The sequence below is a fragment of the Ictidomys tridecemlineatus genome, chromosome 3, assembly GCF_052094955.1.
Source record: "Ictidomys tridecemlineatus isolate mIctTri1 chromosome 3, mIctTri1.hap1, whole genome shotgun sequence".
Lineage (NCBI taxonomy): Eukaryota > Metazoa > Chordata > Mammalia > Rodentia > Sciuridae > Ictidomys > Ictidomys tridecemlineatus.
The window spans coordinates 123,837,696-123,861,095 of NC_135479.1; the positions used below are offsets into that span (position 1 = coordinate 123,837,696).

Consider the following 23,400-nt stretch of genomic DNA (forward strand, 5'->3'; position numbering starts at 1 on the left):
TAATATATATATAATGAGATGTCTTAGGGATGAGACTCAAGTCTAAATACAAAATGCATTTATGTTTCACATATACCTCATGCACATAGGCTGAAGATAATTTTGTACAGTGCCTCTGTTTTGATTGTAACTGGTCATGAGGTTAAATATGAAATTTTCCATTTGTGGCATCATGTTGATTCTCCAAAAGTTTTGGATTTTGGCATTTCAAATTTCAGATTTTTGGGTTAAGGATACTCAACCTATATCGATCTTAATGTAGATAAATATAAATGACATTACATCAAAGTTTCCCTTGTACTTTTTGTTTACAAAAAAAGGACAAAGAATTTATCCCTAAATCACAACTCTGTGCAGGAATAGGTGTGAATTACTTGTAGTTTTAGAAAATTAGGGTGTTTGGTTTCTGATACTTTTAATTCCAAATGCTGAAAAACTATATTCTGATAGAATTCTAGAAAGTGAGAATTTTGTCCACATACACATCCAAATGGAAAAACAAGGAAAGGACGCAAATCAATGAGAGGGCTATCCTTTTATATGAGTCTACTTTGTCAAAGGAAATAGGAATTAAAAAGAGTTTCTCATTCAACTTTCAGACATATTTTCTGGAGAAAACATCTCTAGCTCTCCCAGAACTTATTCAGCATAGGAAGAAAGAACTACCAGAAGGGAGGTTGTTCAGAGAGACCCCAAAGAGCCTCTCTAGTTTTCTAGACCTCTGCCTTGAGGCCAGTGTCTCTTCCATACCTGCTGACCATACTGCACAACTGGACTGTTGGGAGCATATAATGGTCCACCTCCCACCACTGTGGCGCTCCTATGGCTCTACTCCACCAATATAAACCAAAGAGAAAGAACAAACTACTTTCTGAGTCATTTCCAAGCTGGAGCACAGCTTAGCTGTTGGGAAATGCTCCGTTTGGAGTATGAGATGACCATGGCGCTCTCAGGTGAAGAGGATGAGAGGCGCCATGATGGAGAGCATGGAAAGGTAATTGAAACTGAACAGAAAGAGTTTTGGTTTTGATGGAGATGTGGAAGGTGAAACAAGAGATATTGCAAAGATAAAGAGATCTTTTAAGAACAGAGGTCAGAGATAACTAGATCTTATTTTTATTTACATCCTTCTCATCTTCAATATAATGCCTGCATGCAAAAGGGGTTCAATAAATGGCTGCCAAATGAGGTAGCGACTTGGCACAAGTTGAAAATATAAAATATCCATCTCAAACAGTTCAATTAAATTGTATCTTCAGCTGCATGGATTTAAGACTATTTTAGTTGTAGTAAATACTATTTTATTTTTATTTGTACAGATATTGTACAAATTTTAATAGTTTTTTTCTATGCCCCCTCCTCATTTTTAAACAGATTTATGGTTCTTCATTTGGTGCATTGAGAAATAATAAATCTTTTAGGTCATGAAGGAAATTTCCAAACTGAACTGAATTCTTCAAGTGATCCCTCTGAACTTCACTTCCAAGTTTTATGTCATTTATTTTTTTTTATTCCTTAATAAGATGAGATTTATTGACTTGCTTTTGGAATGACTTCCTTTAGTTTGAAAATGCTTTATGAAATTCCCTCATTTCATCCTTGAGTACAGAGTACATTGGTGTCATAAAAATAATAAATCTGAGGTTTTTAATCCTTTTTGAATTGTAGTGACTACAATTTTGGTCTAATCAGATTATCACAGCTGAGTTAAAAAAGACTCACTTTGTTAGTTGCTAAGGCTTTTGTCTCAGACTGTTTACATTTAAAAATGTTCATCTTTTATCTGCTCTGAATTCTTCTTAATATTTGAATCAGTGCAGAAATCCTTCTAGGGCTGGGGGTGTAGTTTAGTGATTTAACATTTGCTTATCATATGCAAAGCCTGGGGTTCAATCCCTAGCACAATGGAGAACAACAGAAATGGCAAAAGACCCTTCTCATGGTGGCAGATCCTTATTCTCTTTCAGGACCCCATTTAATGGACACATCGTCCAGGAACCTTTTTCAGCGCCAGGAAGTGAGGGACTTTTAAAAGCATCTCCATGTTCCTGTGATTTACTTTTCATTAGGCTGTAAGTTCCTTGAGAAGAGAGACTTTATTCAATTATATTTTTCATCCCACAGTAGCAGATTAATAATGCTGAATGATTTTACACAGTCTAACTGAATAGTAAACTGTACAAAAGAATGATTACATGGACATCCTAAATTTCCAACTGGGTTTGAGCAATTCACAGAGAGGTCAGTTGTCCTTAGAAACATTTAGCAATTTTCTCAAAGGTATTAACTACACATCTAAGTCTATTTCCTCCCAATGTCACATTTTTTAAATGTTTGGAAATCTAGTGGTACCTAAAGGAACATTTCCAAATGCAAGTCTTTTACAACGGATGTTAAGTCTTCTACCAAGAAGTCAGGAATGCCAAGAGGGAATGCCTGATGAGAAAAATGGAAATGAAGGCCAAAGCCTGCCCTGCACCATCCAGCACCTGGGAGAAGGACCTGGGCCAATGTGAACGGGAGGAAGCTTGAAACTTCAAAACTTAACCAGACTACCTCCCTAGAGATTTTAAATCAAAGATTCAAATCTGGAGCGTTTGAGGGAAAGCAGTATTTAGATAGATGAGACCTTGCATGCAGGCTTTTTTTTTTTTTTTTTTAAATCAATCAGGAATCAAAAGACTATTGAGTCTTTATACCTTCCTTGCAATCAAATAGGCAATCAAATGACTTCAACTGAAGCATGACTTACACAGACTTGTCAGTTGATGTGGAATATTATTAGTCACAATACACATGTAGACAATATCATCCTGCACTAATGGATTATTGTCTTTCTTAAAATTTTATCTGAAAACACATTTGTCTTAGTTAACTTGGATTACTCTAGTTTAAATTTTAAAAAATTAATTATGTGATTTAAGCTCTAGAGGGCTATTTAACCAAGATGAAAAGAAATTGTTTTACTTCTAAATGCTATCTGTTATGTTTATATTGCTTATTTTTTTGACTTAAATCTAAGTTTATTTATCTTTAAAGAGATATATCGCATAGCTCTTCCATTAAAAATATAGAGCAAAAGATTTATGATAATGTATCAAAAAGCAAGATACATTTTAGATGCTGAAATAATATAAAGGATAATAATCCACAATTCCATAAATTATCTTTCAGATTAATAATCTTCAACTATTATTTTAAAGTAGCATTCTGTTTTTATATTTAAGCATTTTAGTACTTAAAGAATAATTTAAAATATTAAAACATTGGAACTAAGTTAAAAACAACTGACAAATATCTTTATGCTGGGGATTGAAGCCAGGGCTCTCTACACATGATAAGTAAATGCTCATATTTGAATGGTGATTTTAAAAATTTGTAATAATAATTTCTTTTATGATAATGATATCTTTTATCTCATTTACATGATAGAAAAACTTAAGCTATTTTGTTTCTACATGAACAAAACACAAATATGCTTGGGTATATCATTGTACATTTGAAAAATTCCTTTATCATATGTGACATTGTTGATTTAAAGTGTCATTTGTTAGGAAGGTTTTCATTCATCATTTTATAATTGAACTACTTGCTTATGATCTTATTAGTCTTATTCAAGTTCAGATATTTGTACAATGCACATCAAAATAGTGACTATATTGTGAGAGATTCACTAACATCAAACTAAGTTAACTAATTCAATCTATTAAAAAGACAACTAAATTGTTACCATGCATTCCATAAACATTCGGACTTTTAGAGGTCTGCTATGGTAATCTGGTGTTTGACATAAGTTTCTATGAGCTGATGGTACTAATGGCCTGCCCCCACTTTAGTTTTCATGTCGAAAGTCCCAGTGGCTCTTCTTGTAAAGGGAAACCATGTGATAACTTTCAACTCTTTGACTTCAACTAAATGTCAATAAACTGACAATTACAAACATTTTCCAGACAGGGTAGTTAGACTTATAAAATGAGTCTATTTGTAGGGAAACAAACAAATTATCATTTATGATTTGGGTAGTAATAACACCTGGGTCAGGCAGGAGAACATAATTAAGGCAATTGTTTTAAGTTGATAATAGAAACAGAAACAAAGTCATGTTTAGAAGCCTTGAGATTGTTCTTCCAGTCAAGGACATTATCTTTTTTTTTAATCAGATACAATGAATAAATAAATAAATAGTGATGTGTAAAGAGTGGGAACACATAGGGGGGAAAAAAAAGGTTAAGTGTGCAATTAAAAAAAAAATTTCTCCACCAGAATAGACCTGGAACACAGTTCTAAGACACTGTACAGTGTCTGGAAAAATGAGTCAGATGTATTTTGCTAAAAAACATATACAGGAGATATGGTTGAAATGAAAATTTCTCAAGGTTCCTTATGATAGAAAAATACTTGCTAAAGTCATTTCACTCTCATAAAGATAATGGATTTTTTAGTATGATACAGTCTTTTGGCACACAATTTTCTATTCTCAAATTGGATTTGTTATACTATTACATTTTAAAGCAATGCTGCTTATTAGAAATATAATGGAAGACTTGTAATTTAAAAATTTCTAGTAGCCATTTTTAAAAAAGTGAAAAAACCCAAGTGAAATTAATAATATATTTTTTGACCCAATATGACCAAAAAATACTATCATTTTAACATGTGGCCAATATGAAAATTATTAAAGCAGTAGTTTGCACACATTTTTTTTGAATCAGGTCTTCAAAATCTGTCCATTCTATTCTTATAGCGTATCTCAATTTTAGAAGCTGAAAGTGCCCAGTGCCTATGTGTGACTAGCAGCTACGGTATTGGACAGTACCGATCTAAAGAGGCTTTTCCCACACAAACTGGGTGATTCTGGCTTTTCTCTACAAAACTTTCATCGATGCACACTTGTTTACATACTGTTAGTGTCAATCCAGGACAGCATGACCTTGAGCTTGTTTGTTAATTCAGAATTAATAATGACATTAAACAAAAAAGGGCAAATTTCAAGGAGTCAGCACTTTCTAAGTTCTGATCATCTGGCCAACTCTACTTTTCTCTTCAGTTTGTTCAATGTACTATGGATGGCTTCACTGGAGTATGTTTCGCTAAGTCTCTGTTCAAGTTGTGGAACATACCACGAGAATTCCATCGATTAAAAAATGTTGGAATATGGGACTATTATACACTTACAATCTGTTGAGTGACGTTATTAAACAAGGCAAGGCAGTCAGTGTTTCAGGGACTTACTTTTTCTTTTATCTATTATGAAATAGTACTTGTCCCAAAGACGGTATTGAAAGAGTAGCCTTTAGCATTGAACATATCTGGAATCTATGATGTGAGAGATTGGTATCGACATACCAGTGATGGAATGGGTCGATGTATTCAGCAGAATGTAGCACTATGTCATCAAGGGCTTTACAGGAGACACTGGGACAAACATGTTGAGACACTGGCACATTCACACAGGGTAACGAGTAAGAAGGTGGTATGGTACACGCACTGAATGCTGTGGTTGCCATGGGAAGTACTCACTTTTTCAGATCATTCTGCTTCTTTTGGATTTGTGCACGCCACTGGCGCATGGCAGGGAAGAAGCCACTTGTGTATAGTGGAACAAGTATATCAACTAATAAAACTGCATTTGACTGAGAAATAATTGTATCACAGCTGTCACTGAATTAATTCCGTAAAATCAACAACACAACAGGTGCATTAAATTTTATGAATCAGAATTCTCCATTTGCTGATTCATAAGCTGGCCAGTATGCAACAAGAATATGATGCATCCAAGAAAGCATTATGTAATCTTCATGCAGAAAAACTGTAACTAGTATCTTAGAAACAGTTAATGCAACATTAGACAGGGATTAAAGAAGGAACTTGGTACACACAAGTATTCTGATTATGACAGGATGATAAGAATCATGATTTCTTTTTTAAGTTAAAAATCCAAGATATTATTTTACATTAAATTTTAAATTCAAGCCTAAATTATAATAACAATCTTAAATATTTGGAAATGATTTCTTGAAAATACATAGCAAAATAGTTTGAGGATGGGAGCCTGTCTTAAATTGTGATGTCCTGAGATGACATGTGGTAGCCTTGTTGTACCAACATTGGTACCTAGATGTGCATGGCTCTGCTATTCACTAAAACCTCCAGATAATTCTCACTCCCCAATTATTCACCTGAGAAACTATGGACTGAATATTTTGGATATGGGATTCACAGAGGTCTGTTTCTTATAGGTGAGAGATCAGTGTAAAACTGTATATGCTCTACTATATAAATTAAGAATGGAGAACTTGGTAAATATGAAGCAAATTTCATTTCAATTACTATTATGTGTCACTGGGAAGAAGAATCTCTTCTTTGTGAATTAAAAAAAATCCCTGAGAATCTAAAATTTATCCCAAAGTCCTGGGAATCTTTAATAACTTTAAAAATTATTCAATTTCAATGTTCTATGTTATAATTTTTGTTACTTACAACATAGTACTTAGAATAAAATAAAACCACACATGTTGGCAGCAGCTGGAGATAAGATCTGCTGATATTCTAAAAATAAGTTGCTATAATTTAGCTTTTGATATAAATGCCTTTCATGCGGACTGTAAATGGACATTTTTCTAATTCTAGGCATGTGCATATAATCGGAACTGAATCACTGCATTTACTATTGCATTATGGAAAAAATGAAATGTTTAAAATAACAATCTAATCTAAATTATAAGATAAATGCAAGTAAAAATATTTTTCATTTAAGAATTTAAAACTGGTAGTTCCACAGAGTGGTGATGAGTATATTATACATATTTATGTAGATTTTACAGGGTGTTTCAAAAGTCCCTGAGCACATACAGGATTCACTGTCTCAGTGTGTTTTTGCATACAAATGCAAACTTTTTTTCTATACTTGTTATAATAAATGCTGAAAATGGCCCTCATGTGCTTATAATAGAGAAGGTATTTTTTTGTTTTCAAGATCACTAAGTAAAAGAAGGGTCACAAATGCCATTTTCTGCTCGGGGACTCAGGGACTTCCGGCTCATTCCTGTAAATTAGGTATCCACATAAATATGTATAGACAAATATGTAGTATGCATAGTCACAACATAAATATATTTAACATTTAAGAAAATTTAGGTATTCTACTGGTAAACTGACATATGTATACAATATAACTGTATTTATTCATAGGAATTTGATTTTTTTGGTTGTTCAAATGTACTGTTATCTTAATTATTTCTTTCCCAAAGTGATTCACAAGACTCCTTTTAAAGAAGCAACATGTTTTACTTGCATATCCATTTTTTAAACTAAAGTTGAAAATTAATATCCATGAATAAATAACTAAATTTTTAAAGCAATTTTGATTTTCATTTATATTGTACAGTTGTTTCATTGAAACTGTCCCTTTAAAAAATTGGTTCAAGAGTTAATTTTTTTTTTCTTTTCTCTAGTTAGTGATCACATTGTCTGATATATTGACATATGTCAGCTTCCTACAGGAGCCCTATGGGTCTGCCCACCTGTGATGTCATAGTAAGGAGGGGCTTTTCTTCAGCAGACTCCTCCCTCGGTATCTCCTTCATCACCATGGCAACAGCCTTATCTGCCGCCCTAGAGCCTTTTCCCTACAACAGTGAAATCAACAATGACTTGTGTCAGGAGAAATCTTTAACTTATTATTTATTACAAGATATTCTAATGTTTAAAGAGCAATCCAACATAAATTGAAGAGATAGGCTGCTGCCAGTGCATCTTGAAGCTTTTGGCTGAGGAGAAAACACACAAAATCTGAAAAAAGATGGTTTGTGAACTTTTAGTTAGCTACTTTTTCACCTTTACAACTGGCATATTATATTTAATTTTAACATAGTATTTTATATGTATAATATATGAAAGGCAATTAACATGATATGAATGTATTTTTATAATATCAATTTTAAAACACTATGGCTTGCCTATTATGTTCATTTAAAATTATTACTCTATGACCCTTGAATATTTTGAGTGATAGGAATTTGGGATAGGGATTAGGATGAGGATCTGATTCTCACAGAGGACTTTTGCTAATTGGTCTTTGGAGTTTTTTTTTTTTTTAAGTGAATTGGGCATAAAAAGAGTAGACAAAAATCTCTAAAATTTTCAGTGACTTGACATATCATAAATTTACCCATCTTGTTTGATGGAGATAGTATGAACTTGGTAAAAAAAATATATATTTTTTTCTTTTTGCAATTTTCAATGTTTTTGAGGTGGAGGAATTTTAGTAGAATTTTAGAAATACCTTTCATTTGGAGAACCCTGTAAATTCAGAAGGAATAGATGATTAAAGCACTAATCTATCTACATCTACCTGTATCTGTCTATTATTTTCTACTTATCTCATGTATGTGGTAGGGTATGCTGGCTCTTGCTGTCTTAAATTTACCAGATTATGAAATTTTTGAGAGTAAATGTGACATAATGGAAACAAAACAGAACACCTTCTTGACCCCATTAGAAACATACTATGTAAAAATTAAATAATTTTTAAATATTTTGAAAACAAAAAAACTTGCATTTTTCTCAGGTCACTGGGCAGAGCCTCACTAGAGAAACTCATTTAAGAACACATAGGTACAGCTGTATTGTAAATGTACTTAAAAAATACAAATGTAACATACAGAGATACCATAGGCAAAGAAATAAAAACAGATTGTGATGTGTCATCTGGAAAGAGAATTAAAAACAGGGGTCAATATTAACTTCAGAGCCTGATAAACCTGGATAGTTTCTATGCAATGAAAAAGAGCAGAATGACATAATTATCTTGAGCTTCCCAAGGGCTTTAAGAACTTGGAAGGAAGGTACATTCTGGGGAGCACAGCAGTATCCCTTTTGTCAGGCATTGACTTTCTAACTTTCTAAACTGTAGCCGGGAGCAGCTTTTATTATGAGAACAAAGAGAATTTCTCTTTTTTTGTAGTTAATAGACCTCAAATGTGTGTGTTTGTTTACAATGCTATAAGTTTGTTTCTTTGCTTTATTTTGACTTTAGCATTACTGAATGATAAGATGGGATATCAAATGCTAGAGATTTTATTTAGCAGATACATCAGTAGCAATTTTCATATGTGTTCTGAAAATGTTATATGGCTAACAATCCTTAGAATATCTGATTTCTGGGAAAATAAAGGGAATCATAATGATTTATTGTATAGCAAATTAGGGTGCATATTGATTGTAGGTTTCTTCTTTAATGAGGCAATGTGAATTTTCTAAAATAGAGGTGTAAACAATTCTGGGAAAAGATTTATTATGGTACTATGAATGTTAAAACATTTTTTTCAAATATAAAAATTATCTGGTTAAAACATTATACCCTATAAGATTAGTATACCTTTATAAGCTACACTCATTTTACATACTAAATGTGGTTCATAACAAATATTTTTTCAGTTTTTTTCCAAAAGAGCAAAATCACATGTGAGGAAGTCTTTCCATGCTCCAAGAAGTTCTCATAATATAGCAATAAAAAGTGGCATGCTTATATTTATATTTAAATTCCTACTATACTTAAAAGAACAAATCTAATATTACAAGATATAATTCTAAGAAATAATAATTCAGACTCTTTTCTTGGGCCAAGAAAAAAATGTCAATTGATAAGCATCTCAAAAAATTTCAATTTTTCAATACACCATTTATTTGAAATGCTACCAATCCATACACTATATAGAGATACTTTTTTACATATGCAACTATAATAGCTAAAATTAGCAACGGACATGCCATTTCACTAAAACAAAAACAAAAACAAAACAAAAATTAGTCCTTTCATGCTGAACTCTAGAACAAAGCAGTGGTCAGCTAGAAAGGATGTATAATAAACACATGCGGTGCTTTTTATTTCTTGCAGAAAAAACCCACCAAAGCCAGGGTCAGGTCACTTTTTTGAAGACAGTGCCACTTTTTCTTCAAGGTTACACCTACTACCTGAAAAGAGTCATGACACCCATGTTAGTGCCTGCTAGCAACTTTTTCTGTACAGCCTTTTGGCTTTTGAGATATATCCCACGAGCCTCACTAGTGTGATACAGCCTTGAGATCAGAAAGGGAAGGTCCACCACAATGACATCTCCATGGCTCCAGATACAGTGTCTAAGGCACTGCCAACTCAAGGGAAGACACATATCAACAAGATCTCTCCTGCATCCTAGCACCATCTCCACCTGCTATTGTAACATCAAGTTGTGGTTATTTTTGATTTCTCCATTTATCTTGTGGGATAATACTTCTAGAATTCAGAATGTGGCTGATAATTGATTCAGCAATTCATGAAACTATTATAATTTGCTTATCAGCAACTCTGCAGGACTGAGTCTGTCATTTTTTTCTAATATGACCATACCATTTTTTTTCTTTTTTGAAGTCAGTGGCTTAAAATTAAAAGAAGTATATATACATAATTATTCAGTCTTCAAACCCAATTTTCTAAATAAAGCTGTATGAAAGGTTCAATATTGATCTATTATCACTGGAAACACACCCAATCCATATAAGGGGCTTATATACTTAAGATCACATTAGGATTGTATGCCTCTAGATCATTCTTGGAAAGAACAGCAAAGAATCATGAAACTTCAGAAGTTGTTTACCACTTGGTGACATCCTCTAGTGATAATTTCAGCCTACTTCTTTTCCAATAACATATGAAAATCACGTCTTCCCACTTTTGGGTTGAATTTCTTGAGATATTTTTGACTGTTTAGAAAACAATATTAGCATAAGGGGAGACTTATTTTTCATGATGCTTAGCTGTTGAAAATTCTTTGCTATTTCTCTGTTTCTCTTAGCATTTGTTTCTTCACCAATGAATCATAAAATGATAGCCTTTCTAATGAATAACTATTAAGAATAGTCTTGTTTTTTCCTATTATAAAAACAGGCAAAAATGAATGCAATGAAGGGAATATAGCAAGTGATATTATTTATTAAAAAATTCAAATTTTGACCCACTTGTTTTCTTTTTGTTAATGTGCAACAGAAGATACAGATTACAACATACTGGATGTCATAGGATCTGTTCAGGCTGCATACCAGGCTGTGGAGCCACCAGATGTCTTTAGATGAACTGGTGTTGGCTGCAGTCCTGTCTCACAGAGAAGGGAATTAAACTATTTTGAGATGCTACCATGTGCTGGGCATTCTGTTAGACGTCTGACTTAATTTCACTTGTTTGATCTCTTGGTATTTCTGAGGTATATAGTATCTTCCACAGATAGCTGAGGACATTGAAGCTCAATGCTTGTGTGGTTTGGCTAAGGCTCCCCCCCCCAAAAAAAAAAAGTCTGTGATGGAGGCAGGAGGAGATTCCAGACTGGCCTCCCAGGCCTGCCTGCTTCCTTCTCTACTACATGGGTGCTATTTGTTCATCTGGTTGAAGGAGGCTGGAGAGCTCTCCCTCATGTTCTCCACTGACTGTCATGAATATTATTGTTTTTGATATTAAAGTACAGGTGGCACTCATTTCTCAGTACAATCACTTATACTGGTTATGGCTATAAGAAAAAAATATGTTTTTTGATGATGGGGATTGGAACCCAGGGCCCCCCAGCACACTCGGTGAGTGCTATACCAATGAGTTATAGCTCCAGCATCCTCAGATGATGATCAATATTGAGATGTGTTTTCCTCCTCTATTCTGGAAGAATCAACCATCCACAATTTCACTCAGGATCACATTCCTAACAAAATGCTTCTGTTTCTTTTTCTCTTCACAGAAAACGAATCTAAGTATTTCATGTATTCAAATTTTTTACTTTATGGACCTTAACAGGCTTAATAAGCTCTAGCTTCATCTAATTCTTGCTAAACAGGAACTAAATGCCACTATGCCATCTTTACCAAGATTGTTTGAGTTCTATTTTGGATGCATGAAATACTTAAAGAATGCAATTCCACAGTTACAGTTCATTTGTAATCAATTTCCAAGTTGCCAATTCTATTATCACTACCATGGAGTTTGTAATTTAAAAATTATGAATATTATCTATCAACAACAATCGAGACTATTTATTGGAGATATTAAGCAAAATAAATGAAAAAAATATTAAAATAGGAAGAGAGTAAATGACTATAATATTAAATAAGTTTGCTTACCTAAAACTAGTATATGGATTTTAAAAACAGTCTTTCTCTTGTTCTGATTATAATAATCAAAAACAAGAACATATTGTTGCCAAAAATTGAGTAAAAATAGAAATAGGAAAAATAAAAATAGTATCTCTGATTTTTTCATGCATTTTTCCAAAGTTTTATATTTTATTTTTACAATGTTGGAAATTAACTAGTATTTTTAGGATGAATGTTTTAAGGATAGACATAATACCTTCAAGCTTATAAGTATAAATCTATTGCATATATTTCTTCATATACATATAATACATGTAAATGAATACAAAATATATCTACATAATTTTAGAAATACTTTGAAATGAAATATTCAGTTTCACATATGCTAAAAATTATAGGTCTCACAAATCAGCTCCCTGAACTTAAGCACCTGCATGAAACTGGCCATGAAAAGACTAGCAGTTCTAATGGCTTTTCTCATGCATATGTGCAGAGACAGGCTAACATTATTTCACTTGGGAAGGTGAAGTGTCAAGAGAGCTTGATAAGTGTCAAGCTCTCTTTAAACTCCCAACATGGAAAAGGTCAGGTAATGTTTTCCAGTGGCTTCTGCCTACCTTTTGGTGTCCTTTCCCAGTTCGGTGTGCTTCTGTAGATTTTTTCCAACATAGAGTAGGGTTCAGCACGTGCTGGCTCTATCTTAACTCACCCCCAACCCGGACAGAGTGTTTTGTTCATTTTTAAAGTGGTAGAAATAGAACTACATCTGGGCATATTGGTTCTTCTTTCTAAACATCTTGAAGGAAGTGCCATCTAGTTGTAAATAACTGGGAAGCATGGACAGAATTCTATTCTTTTAATCAGAGATTCAAAGGTGAATTTCACAACTCATAATAAATTCCCCATGGGTTCAGTGATCTGTGGCTGGAAATAATGTGATTTCCTATTCCCTAATAAGAATAGTCAAGTCACAGCAAATAAATTGGTGACTATTTATTTGCAATAATGGCAAATACATTTAAGAGGAATTTAAGAGGTGGGCTCCCCATTCACCATCTATTTCTCCCTTACTGTGTCTTTATCCCCTCCATCCAGCTTTGTATTTTTCAGACCCAGGTGACCCTGGTGTATACTTCTTCAAGCCATAAACTTCTCTGGGAAGTCTTCTGAGATCAATGAGGAGTGACTCTAATTATCTTCTATTATACAACTTCTGTGCCTTCGGTTTGTGTTATGTGTTAATTGGCACTTTTTTTTTGTTTTGTTTTGCCCTTCTGGAAGGACTATAGATGGATGGGGTGGAGAGCAGATGGCAGAAATAGACAGATAACAATTTCTATGGTGTTTGACAATAAGCCTTCACCCATAAAAACCACTGGAATTTCAAGGCTACCTGTACAGATTTACTTTCCTTGGTCTGAATTCTTGGTGCTGGGTGAAAATCTGACTTTCACTGGCTCTGTGAATTTTTGCCTTCATGGGCCATTCCTCTATAAAAAAAATCCAGAGCATTTAGGGACAAGGCAGAAAGCCCCTGAGTATAGTATCATTACTCTTAGAACATAAACGCCTCCAGAAAACAGAAAACAGGTGTCAGCATCTCATTCTCTCTTGATTGACTATCCAGAAGCACTTCTGAGGAATTTCAGCCAACTTCTCTCTTCCTTTATTTAAAAAAATCTATCTATCTATATAAATGTATATATACATAAATATATATATATACATATTTATGTGTATATGTGTGTGTATATATGTGTGTGTGTGTATATATATATATACATATATATATATACACACACATATATATATATATATATATATATATATATATATATATATATATATATATATATATATATATATCTTCAATGGCCAGAATCACAAATTGGTTCCAAAGCACTTCTTGCCATTTTTTTTCCCTGATGGCATAGTTGGTCACTTGAGGAGCAGAACTGTCCAGTATCCCAAATTCCCTAGCTGTGTATGTAGCTTAAGCTCCTCCATGGGGGCTTATTATAATCTGTTTTTTATGTAAAATGTTTTCATCTATGTCTCACCAATGACACTGTCTTGTGAGAGCAAATATTTTGTTTTTTACTTATGAATGATATTGCATTATTTGGTATAGGTCTCCACAGGCACATAACAGGTACTCAGGTATGCAACAAATATACGTATACTGGGTATCTTTCTCAAATTATTCAAGATTTTGAAATCACATAATATGGCCAACTTTGACAGAAGGTGACTCTGAATGAGATAAAAAGTTTTAATTAGATGGTTAAGGAATTGAAGTAGTTTCAAGCATATAAATGGAAATTCATTAAAATTAATATAGCGTTGTCAGGTAAAGGTGCTTAAAATTTTCTTGAAAGGACAGATAAGACTTTTTTTTTTAATTAACAAGATCCATTTGTCTATAAATAATTCACCATTTGTTTGTTCTTTGGAGAAGTTTAAACATTCTGGTCTACTTCAATCACACTGTCATCCAAAGATTATTTACCCTGATTCTCATCACAGATGGTCAAGACAAGAGTACTCAGTCCTCCTCCGCCTATGACCAGCTCTGAATCAGTGAAGTTTTACTTCTAGGTTTCCTCTGATTAATGTGGCTCTGCATTACTTGTGAGTTATTTTATCTTAAGGGTGAGCTCCCTGATGTATACCTGCAAGCAACTCTTTCTGCTTAGCATGGACTGACTTAAACATTTTTCTGCTTTTGACATTGGCCTTATATTGAGGATGTCATAAAGAATACATACTGGATAATTAAGCAGTAAAAGTACAATGAAATGTATTTTTTTTGTGTGAGACAAATCTCAAATTTGTTATATTTTGGGAGGCCTTTGATGACTATCTGAAATATGTATCCCCCAAATATAATTCAAGTTAAAGGGTTGTTGTTATTATTTTCAATTCCTTGTCAAATAGACAATTTGCAAACAAACAAACGAACAACAACAACAACATCAACAACAAATCCAAAAGCCCATTTACTTTAAAGGTTAGTTTTAAGAAAAAAGGAAAATGACTGAAAATACAAAGTCCTTAAGATTACTTTCTTTTTCTTTTCAAAAAAATCCCCTCCCCCTCCAGAACAAGCACAGATAAATGGATGTCATGGCACTTGAGAGGACGTGAAGTATGAGGATCAATTTATCACCTGCATAGGTAGTTGCTGAAACTATGCTGGTTCAATAGTATTTGGGACATAGCAGGAGGTGAGATGTGTGTGACTTCTTGGATAGGGAGTCAGGGAAGAGACCTTGAGGCCTGGTTTCTAGTGTATACAGGTAGCCATGCAGGTGTAGGCTACTAGATCTTATAAGGAAACGGGGGTCCTCCCATACATATGTGGTCCTCCACCACATATAAAAAGTTGGTTCCTTAATTTTTATAATTTTTTAGTTTCTATGTTTTCTATAATTAGAAAATATTTCAAAGCAAATATAATGAATAAGAATCTGTATAGGTAAAAAAAAATAGTCAAGATGATGAAAAACTTCCCTTGAATTAATGTAGTTTACCCCTGAAACTGTCTTACTTATTGATAATTCAATTTATTCTCCCAATTTTTTTGCCTTTAGTAAATAAAATATACATACTAAATTCAAAGAACAAATCACAAGAAAGAATTTTATTCTCTTACCACATTGGAGGCCTTTAAATGTTGAAGGTCATTATCTCGGGGCAAAGAAACAGTTGAACCATCATGTGTTAAATATACCCTTACCAAATTATTGAATCTGAGACAGGTTTATCCAGATGTTATAAGGTGGAGTTACACTGTATCTAATTTCATTCTAGAAGAGGGCCATTCACTGTTGAACTGGAGTTCACCCCCTCTATAAATATTTCAGGCGAATTCTATTACTAATGGATGAACCAGAATTGTGGCCTTGGAGACTGATGGTTCAGTAGTCTTCTTTGTGGCTTTCCTAATTTTCTGGCAGGTGCAAATGCTTTTATCAGCTTGTTTCCCAGTCACCAAATGCCCCAGTTTTGTTGATATAACTTAGGAAATGCATAATATAGAAATTAGGCCAAATTCATAAGCTACTAGCCAAGAAGCTCTGCAGGTAAGGTACTCCATTTGGTTGATGTCTCTGAAACAGCTCCAAGAGAAAAACTGAGGCTTTGGGAATTCCTATACTAAAATTATGGATTGGACTCAGCTTGTCCTGATATTCCTCTGGGGGTCACTGGCAATGTGTGGGCTGTTTCCCCTGAATGCCTCTGTGTTCCTTGAAATCGGATGCATATTCTCTTTCATCTTGTGAATAGATAAGAAAAGGACAGAGAAACCTTGGTGCTGTGAGCCACAGCGTAGCGAGATGTGGTCAAGGTGATTATCAACTAATGCATCCAGTGTATCTTCCAGGAGAAAGAAAAATGGTCATGTGGCCTGTTGGCTCTCACCCTAGGACTGGAGTCACGACAGGAGTTTCCATCCCAGTTCTGCATTTTGTAAATTATCCTAAGCCTCCATTTTACCTTCTGCAAATAGGATTGAAATACTGTCTACTTCACAAATTTGTGAGAATTAAAATGACATAGTATATATGAAAACATTTTCTACAATGCCTGGCACATAGTGAGTACCCAATACATATTAATTGACTATGAACTGTGACTGCCAAGATCATGAACTCTGTTGACTTAAAATGGTGCCATGTTATGTCTGTATTCATCCATGGAGTAAGTAGTGATAGTTCTGTTCTCATTGTTGTATGGTATTCCATCATCTGAATATACCACAATATATCCATTTAACTTTTGATGGACATTTGGGTGGTTCCAGTTTTTGGCTAGTACAGAAAACACTGAATGGACCTGAATTTAGAAGGCCCAGGGACTATAGAGGGACAAATAAAGGAAATTGAAAAATAAATGTGAAAAGAGACTTGAATTACAGCAATAGAAACACAGAATCATCATAGTCTAATCCATGAACAAATTAAGATGATAATCTGAGTATTCGTAATCAATAAGCAAAGCCTAGGGCTGGGATGAGTTAAAAGGACTAAGAAAGTATTGAAATCAAAGATCAGAAGCAAAAAGATGATGCTCAATCTAGCTACCAGTAATCAAAAAACATTTTTCTAATGTTCTAGGATTAGTGACCCTTAGGTGTTAAGCTGTGTCCACTAAAATTCTTAAGCTGCAAGCCTTCATTCTAGTACATCAGAATGTGACTCTATTTGGAAATGGGGTTGGAAAAGAGGTCATTAAGTTAAAAGGAGGCCTTTGAGAGTGGCTCTCAATCCAATCTGACAAATATTCTTTAAAAAGCACGTTAGGACAGACGTGCACAAGAGAAGACCCTGTGAAGAGACAGAGAGAAACTGGTCATTTACAAGCCAGAGGGAGAAACCTCACAAGAAACCAACCCTGCCAACACCTTGATCTCAAACTTCTTTTTTTCCAGAACCAGGAGAAAATAAATTTTTATTGTTTAAGTCAATCAATCTGTGCGACTGTTTTATGGAAGCCCCAGCCAACAAATATGGTCACAGAACTACTACTTATGAATGATTCCAAAGTGGTCTGTCTTTTGTACCTCAGTCAAGCAGTTACAAAAGTCCAAAGATGATTTACCCAGAGGGGTATTTTAAGCCTTCTCAGCAAATTCTTTTTCATTTTTTTTTTTTTTTAGTGTGATCAAATTAACATCATAGATACTAAAAACTAAAACCTCAGAACCCTTGGCCACCTGTAATGGACAATGACAATGTCAGGGATAGTTACCCAAAAGAAATTCAAATGAAGAATGAAGACTGTGCCTGGAGTGGTCAGTCAGTCAGTGTCAACAGGGGCTCTGCTTTCTCAAACTGAACTGAGGTTTGAGCCACGTGACCTTGAATCACAGTTTGGAACTTCTTGAAAAAGAATTTTCTTGTGGAAAATCAAGTATCCTTTGATTTCTAAAGCTCCAAAGAAATTACTTGCTTCCAACTAAAAGTTCATTAAATTATATACATTTTAAAGAGTTCAGTTAGTTAATATAAACATGAGTTAAAATACATAATGTGTACAAAAAATAGAGCAGTTAAAAATGGAACACTTGGAAAAAAATCACAAGGAGTTTTTAATATTTTTCAAAAAGCTCTTGCTAATTTCACTATAGCCTATTTTGGAGGAGGCTTGTAGCTTGTCTCTGGCTATCAGATACAGGCTGGCCTGTTCTGACCTATGTGTGTTAGACAATAGCTTAGGATGATATTCACAGAGAACTTTAATTAGAACCCCTGGGGGGCCCGAATGTTTTAAATAAAACCAACTTCCCCTTAAATCTGTAACTCCCACTCTGTTGGTTATACACATGATGTACCAGCTCATTTTACTTTTCTATTAAACTTTCTGGCTTTAAACATAGTCCTGATTAGTTCCAAATAGAGGACACTTGTTATAAATATCAATAGATGTATGAAATTTGCTATTGGAACCACTACTTAAGTATTTATTAAAAAACAAAGAAGACACTTCTGAGTTCTCTCCCTATCATACTTGGTAATATCCAGGATGGCTGGGCTAGGAGGACAAGCAGGCAGATGACTCCAGATCCAGTGTTTGGATTGTGCATAGACCTAAGTCCCACTACCTGTATTCAAAAGCTGCTTTATTAGAGGCTGTACTTCAACTGACAAACCAGAAAGGAAAGAACATTTTTGCGTTTTCTTATATATTAGTCCATTTGCCGATCTGTGAACTCTTTAAGTTGCTGAGGGTTGCTCTAACCCAGCTTTGTATGGTATTGTGGTTTTACATGCATGTTGTTACTGAGCTTAGGTGATCTATATGGACAGAGCACAGGAAGTGGACTTAAAAGTGAGGGTTTGACTCAGAACAAATGCTTTCCTTTCTTGTGTGACCTTGGAAAGAGAACTTAGTCTTCTCTAAGCTAAAGGGTAGGGATGATGCTAATAATGGCCTTGCTTACTTCACAGTGTTTTTGTGAGGCTCAAATAGATAATACATGTATAGGTGAGCATTCAGTATGGTCTAATAATGCTATAAATCAGCAAAATTCTATTAGCCAAGTAAATTATTTTCCATATGCATTTGGGAGTCCATAGTATCTGAAAGAACTATTTATTATTTTGAAATAGTAATCTGATAATACTACACTAAATGAAATGAAAAAGTTCATGGATTTCCCCTAACAATAGACTCTAAGGCAAATCTTGATCTGGCCCATTATAGCTGCAGTTGCAAAACTCCAAAGTACCATAAGATTGCTAATGAATTCACAGACTGTTTTATGTGCTCTAGGATTGACAAATAGAAAGCCATATTAGGAAATCTATCCAATCAAAGTTATATAATCACAATAAAAAAGGTGACTTTCAACTTTCAAAGTCTAAGAAACAATTTAATGTAGAAGACATTAAGATTCTTGAAACATTTCTAGCAGTCCCCAAAATACATATTTCTACTAATTAGTTCACTGTTTTGACTGGTGAATTATAAATAAGCATTACATTCATATCTTGTTTCCAGTTCTGAAGGATTAGGAGAGTTTGGTGGACCATTTTATTCATGGATATATTGGGTCATTTCCACTATGCTGGTCATTAAGCATGATTGCCTATGTCTCCTGTACTGGATATATGCTCATACTTTGTGTCCCAAGCTACTACAAATAGGCAGAAGAGAAATCTAATCAGTTTTAAGTTGCTTATGTAGTTTTTCCAATATGCTGTAAATGGATTCCCTGCTAGTTTCTACATTTTCTTATTTCTAACTCTCAGATATATATCAAAAGAATTAACATTTAAAAGAAATTTGAATTGAACTCAGTTCAACCTGCTAAATAATGCATCGTGGCCTTTTAGTACTCCAGATAAAAGCAACTACATGATACCGATATTTAATTAGAAAACTTAAAATTTTAGATAGATTATATATATTTCCTTTAACTTTAAAAATCTTTGTTGTTCTCACATTGACATGTTATTTGTAGTCATTTAACCCCATCTCTAACAACTACCTCTGGAAGAACTACAGAGCAAGAACAGATGCACCCAGCAAATGCCCTGATGTCCTCATTCTTCAAAGAAAATATTAGGCTTAGAATATTGCACGTTGTAAGGGAGAAGGACATATTAACATATATAGGAATATTTATCACTAGAAAAGGAGTATTTTTCCTTCCTTTAGTTGGTCTTAAGATAATGAAAGTTTTCAATTAATTAGAATTCTCCAGTGCTTTTGAATCTTCTTATTATTTGAAGCTTTATGGTATTTTACTAAACCTAAAGACACAGACTTCCTTTCTAAATACACCTAAAGTCTGCTTTTCCCCAAATGTTACCATAAATGTTCTAGAAGGGTCAGATATTTTAAAAGCTTACTTCCTATTTTTTCTCTTAGGCCAGACAGTTGCTTTAGGCATAACTTATGTGTCTTTAATTCAAAAGTATAAAAGAGTTATATTCACTTTATGATCTTCTTTTATAATAAATGTCTTTAAAGTTCTCATTGCAAATTATTTTAAGAGATTTTCCATTTTAGTAAAAAGCTCAACCTACTCTGTTAGTAAAGTCATCAAGATTAGAAAGTTTTGGATATATATTTTTTTCTGCACGATTTCCCAAGATTTTAAAACATAATTTGTTCAATAGGTTTAGGATTTTACCTTTTCTTTCAAAAGTTAAAAAAAAGTTTGCACTTTTTCTTCATTTAAAAAGAAATCATTATTTTATCAGAGAAGGTTAATTAGAAATAGAGTAGTATATTTCTTGAATTTGGATATTTTAATATCACTGTGGTTTCAGTTAACAATAAATAAAACTATGGCAGAGTAAACAAGCCAAGTGACAGTTTTTTGAGGAACTTAATTTGGATTTCTCTATTAATAGAATTTATTGTCAAGGGAAATTGCATGGAAATGGAAGGAGACCCTCAGGGTTATACAAAATTACATACAAGAGGAAGTGAGGGGAAAGGGAAAAATAACACAAAGGGGAGGAATGAATTACAGTAGAGGGGGTAGAGAGAGAAGAGGGGAGGGGAAGGGAGGGGAGGGGATAGCAGAGGATAGGAAAGGCAGCAGAATACAACAGACATGAGTATGTCAATATGTAAATCAATGGAAGTGTAACTGATGTGATTCTGCAATCTGTATACGGGGTAAAAATGGGAGTTCATAACCCACTTGAATCAAAGTGTGAAATATGATATATCAAGAACTATGTAATGTTTTGAACAACCAACAATTAAAAAAAAGAATTTATTGTCTAGTTAGGTCTCTTTTAATTATTATGGTAAAATTTTACTTGTTTATTTGTTTTCAGTTTAAACCCTATAAAGTTTTATGATTTTCTTTTGGAGTCACATCATGACAGGGAATGTTCTGAGATCTGCAGGATCCTGTTTCATTTCTTCCCTATCCCATGGCTCCCCCTTGCCAGGTCTGGGCACCACTCACCATGTGGATTAAGGCTGCATAGATCAAATTACCCTGGTTTTGTTTTCTGTAGAAAAAAAAAATTCATTTGGAATTCCCTCTCCTTCCTACCTGGTGAATTCTGCTAATTCTTCCAGATTCAGCTCAATAGCCACCTTTTCTTTATTGAAGTCTGAACTTCGATCTCCTTGGTGTTAGATGTTGGGTCTCATTCTATTTAGTGTTGCCACACACACAAGATCTTCTGGGGTATAGATGGTAAAATGAAGGATTATTGAATGAAAGAAGGCATGGAGAGGTTGGCAGATGATACATGGTTATGTCTGCCTAAGACTTCTTTAGGTTTCTTCCAAATCTAGGTTACAGTGGATAAAACCATCTCCTTCCCAAATTCTTCCACCAACATCTGAGCAGAGGCTAGGGATGGCAATGGCTTCAGGATAAGATGCACATGGAGTCCTTTCCAGTGATAACTTCAAACTTTTTGGTTTCATTTCAGTAACTGAGGAAAAGGCTGTTAAGAGAGGGTATGGCACAGTCATGGGCCATTTTCATATTTTCTGCAAAGCCCTTGTGAGGGTGGTGGAAATTCCATTTGGATTAAAATATAATAGCAACATGGAAGAAGGAGAATTCAGCAATGTGGAAAAGGAGAGAGAATGAAGATTGGCTAAAAACACTTCTTCAAAATTAAAACTTTTTTTTTTTAGTGCCAACTTAATCCTCTTCCCCCATCCCTTCTCCTTTCCCCAATTATCTTTCCAAATTTCCAGTGATATCTGCTGCAGACACAAATACCTTCTATAGATGAAGTCTTTTGCTTGTATTTGAGGGATGGAGCCAAATTCCAAGTTCAACTTGACAAGATGTGGAGGAAGAAGAAAAGACAGAGGAGTAATGTTGTGTGTTTTGCTGAGTGTTGTTCATGAACAGTCCAGAAAATAGTGCCTGGCACAGAGTAGGCATTTTGGTACTTAAATGTTTGTTGAATGAATTTAAAAAGTTCACAAACAACCTGTAAAGTAGAAGCAGGTGCTCAGAACCAGAGAATTCACAAAAATCTTGTGTAGTGGGTTGGGAGGTGTTGAATTTCACAACTCAGGAGTGTCTTCAGTTGATCTTATCCTGATCCTAAGATTCAGGGAGATCAGGCTGGCATAGAGGTTAAATGAAACAGAAGAGGAAGAAATTATAACTTTCATTTAAAAAATGCCTTAAAAAGAAGGACTAGTGCATTCGTGTTTAGTGATATTGACACCAATGCAAATTAGCTTAGTGATGTGATATGGGCAGAGAAGTCACTTTTTGAAGGTTAGTAGAAAAAGTTGAAATTTGCATTGATGTTTTATGTGAAAATATAGTAATTATGTGTTCTGCCCAGAGGAGGATTGGGAGCACTTTCTGATCTTCTGAGTTAAACAATTTCCTAAGCTGCATGAGAACAAAAGGCGAGAGGCGGTGTGGATGAAGACAGAGCTGGAGCAGGTGGCTGCGTATTGGATGTGCTCTCCAGTTCGGAGCTCCCAAGAACCAGACATTTGATGTTTAACAAATGAATATAAGAATTTCTACTTTTGAGGAAATGGCTCAGAATTGTGAACTTTTTGAAAAGCGTCATGGTCCAAAGAAAAGAGATATCCATTGGAGTGACAGTCATGAAAATGATGGCTGAAATGGTATTAAGCACGTTGACAACTCTCAGTCATTCTCACAGACACATCTTTAGAATGGTGATGATCACATCCTAATTTTATAGAAGTATTTGAAACCCAGAGATAGGATTGCCCGAGGACAGGTGCCTAGCAATAGTAGTAATGCTATTTGTAGTATCCATGGGAGATTTGTTTCAGGAACCCCTTGGATACCCAAAT

At 34.2% G+C, this 23,400-nt stretch overlaps 1 protein-coding gene across 16 annotated transcripts in view; it reads right to left on the minus strand.

Moving 5' to 3' along the window:
- Pex5l (peroxisomal biogenesis factor 5 like) overlaps positions 1-23,400 on the minus strand; it is a 213,848-nt gene that overhangs the window by 83,928 nt on the left and 106,520 nt on the right. For 6 of the 16 annotated variants that reach the window (XM_078043700.1, XM_078043699.1, XM_040270117.2 and 3 more), the window contains 2 exons: positions 9,910-9,975; positions 7,524-7,628 (listed from right to left, as the gene is read on the minus strand). The exons of 5 other annotated variants lie outside the window; for them this stretch is intronic. In XM_078043700.1, the coding sequence (XP_077899826.1) occupies positions 7,524-7,628; positions 9,910-9,975 (171 nt within the window). The remainder of the gene's footprint in view (positions 1-7,523; positions 7,629-9,909; positions 9,976-23,400) is intronic. 5 more of the 16 variants (XM_021729811.3, XM_040270118.2, XM_040270119.2 and 2 more) reach the window with 1 other exon arrangement.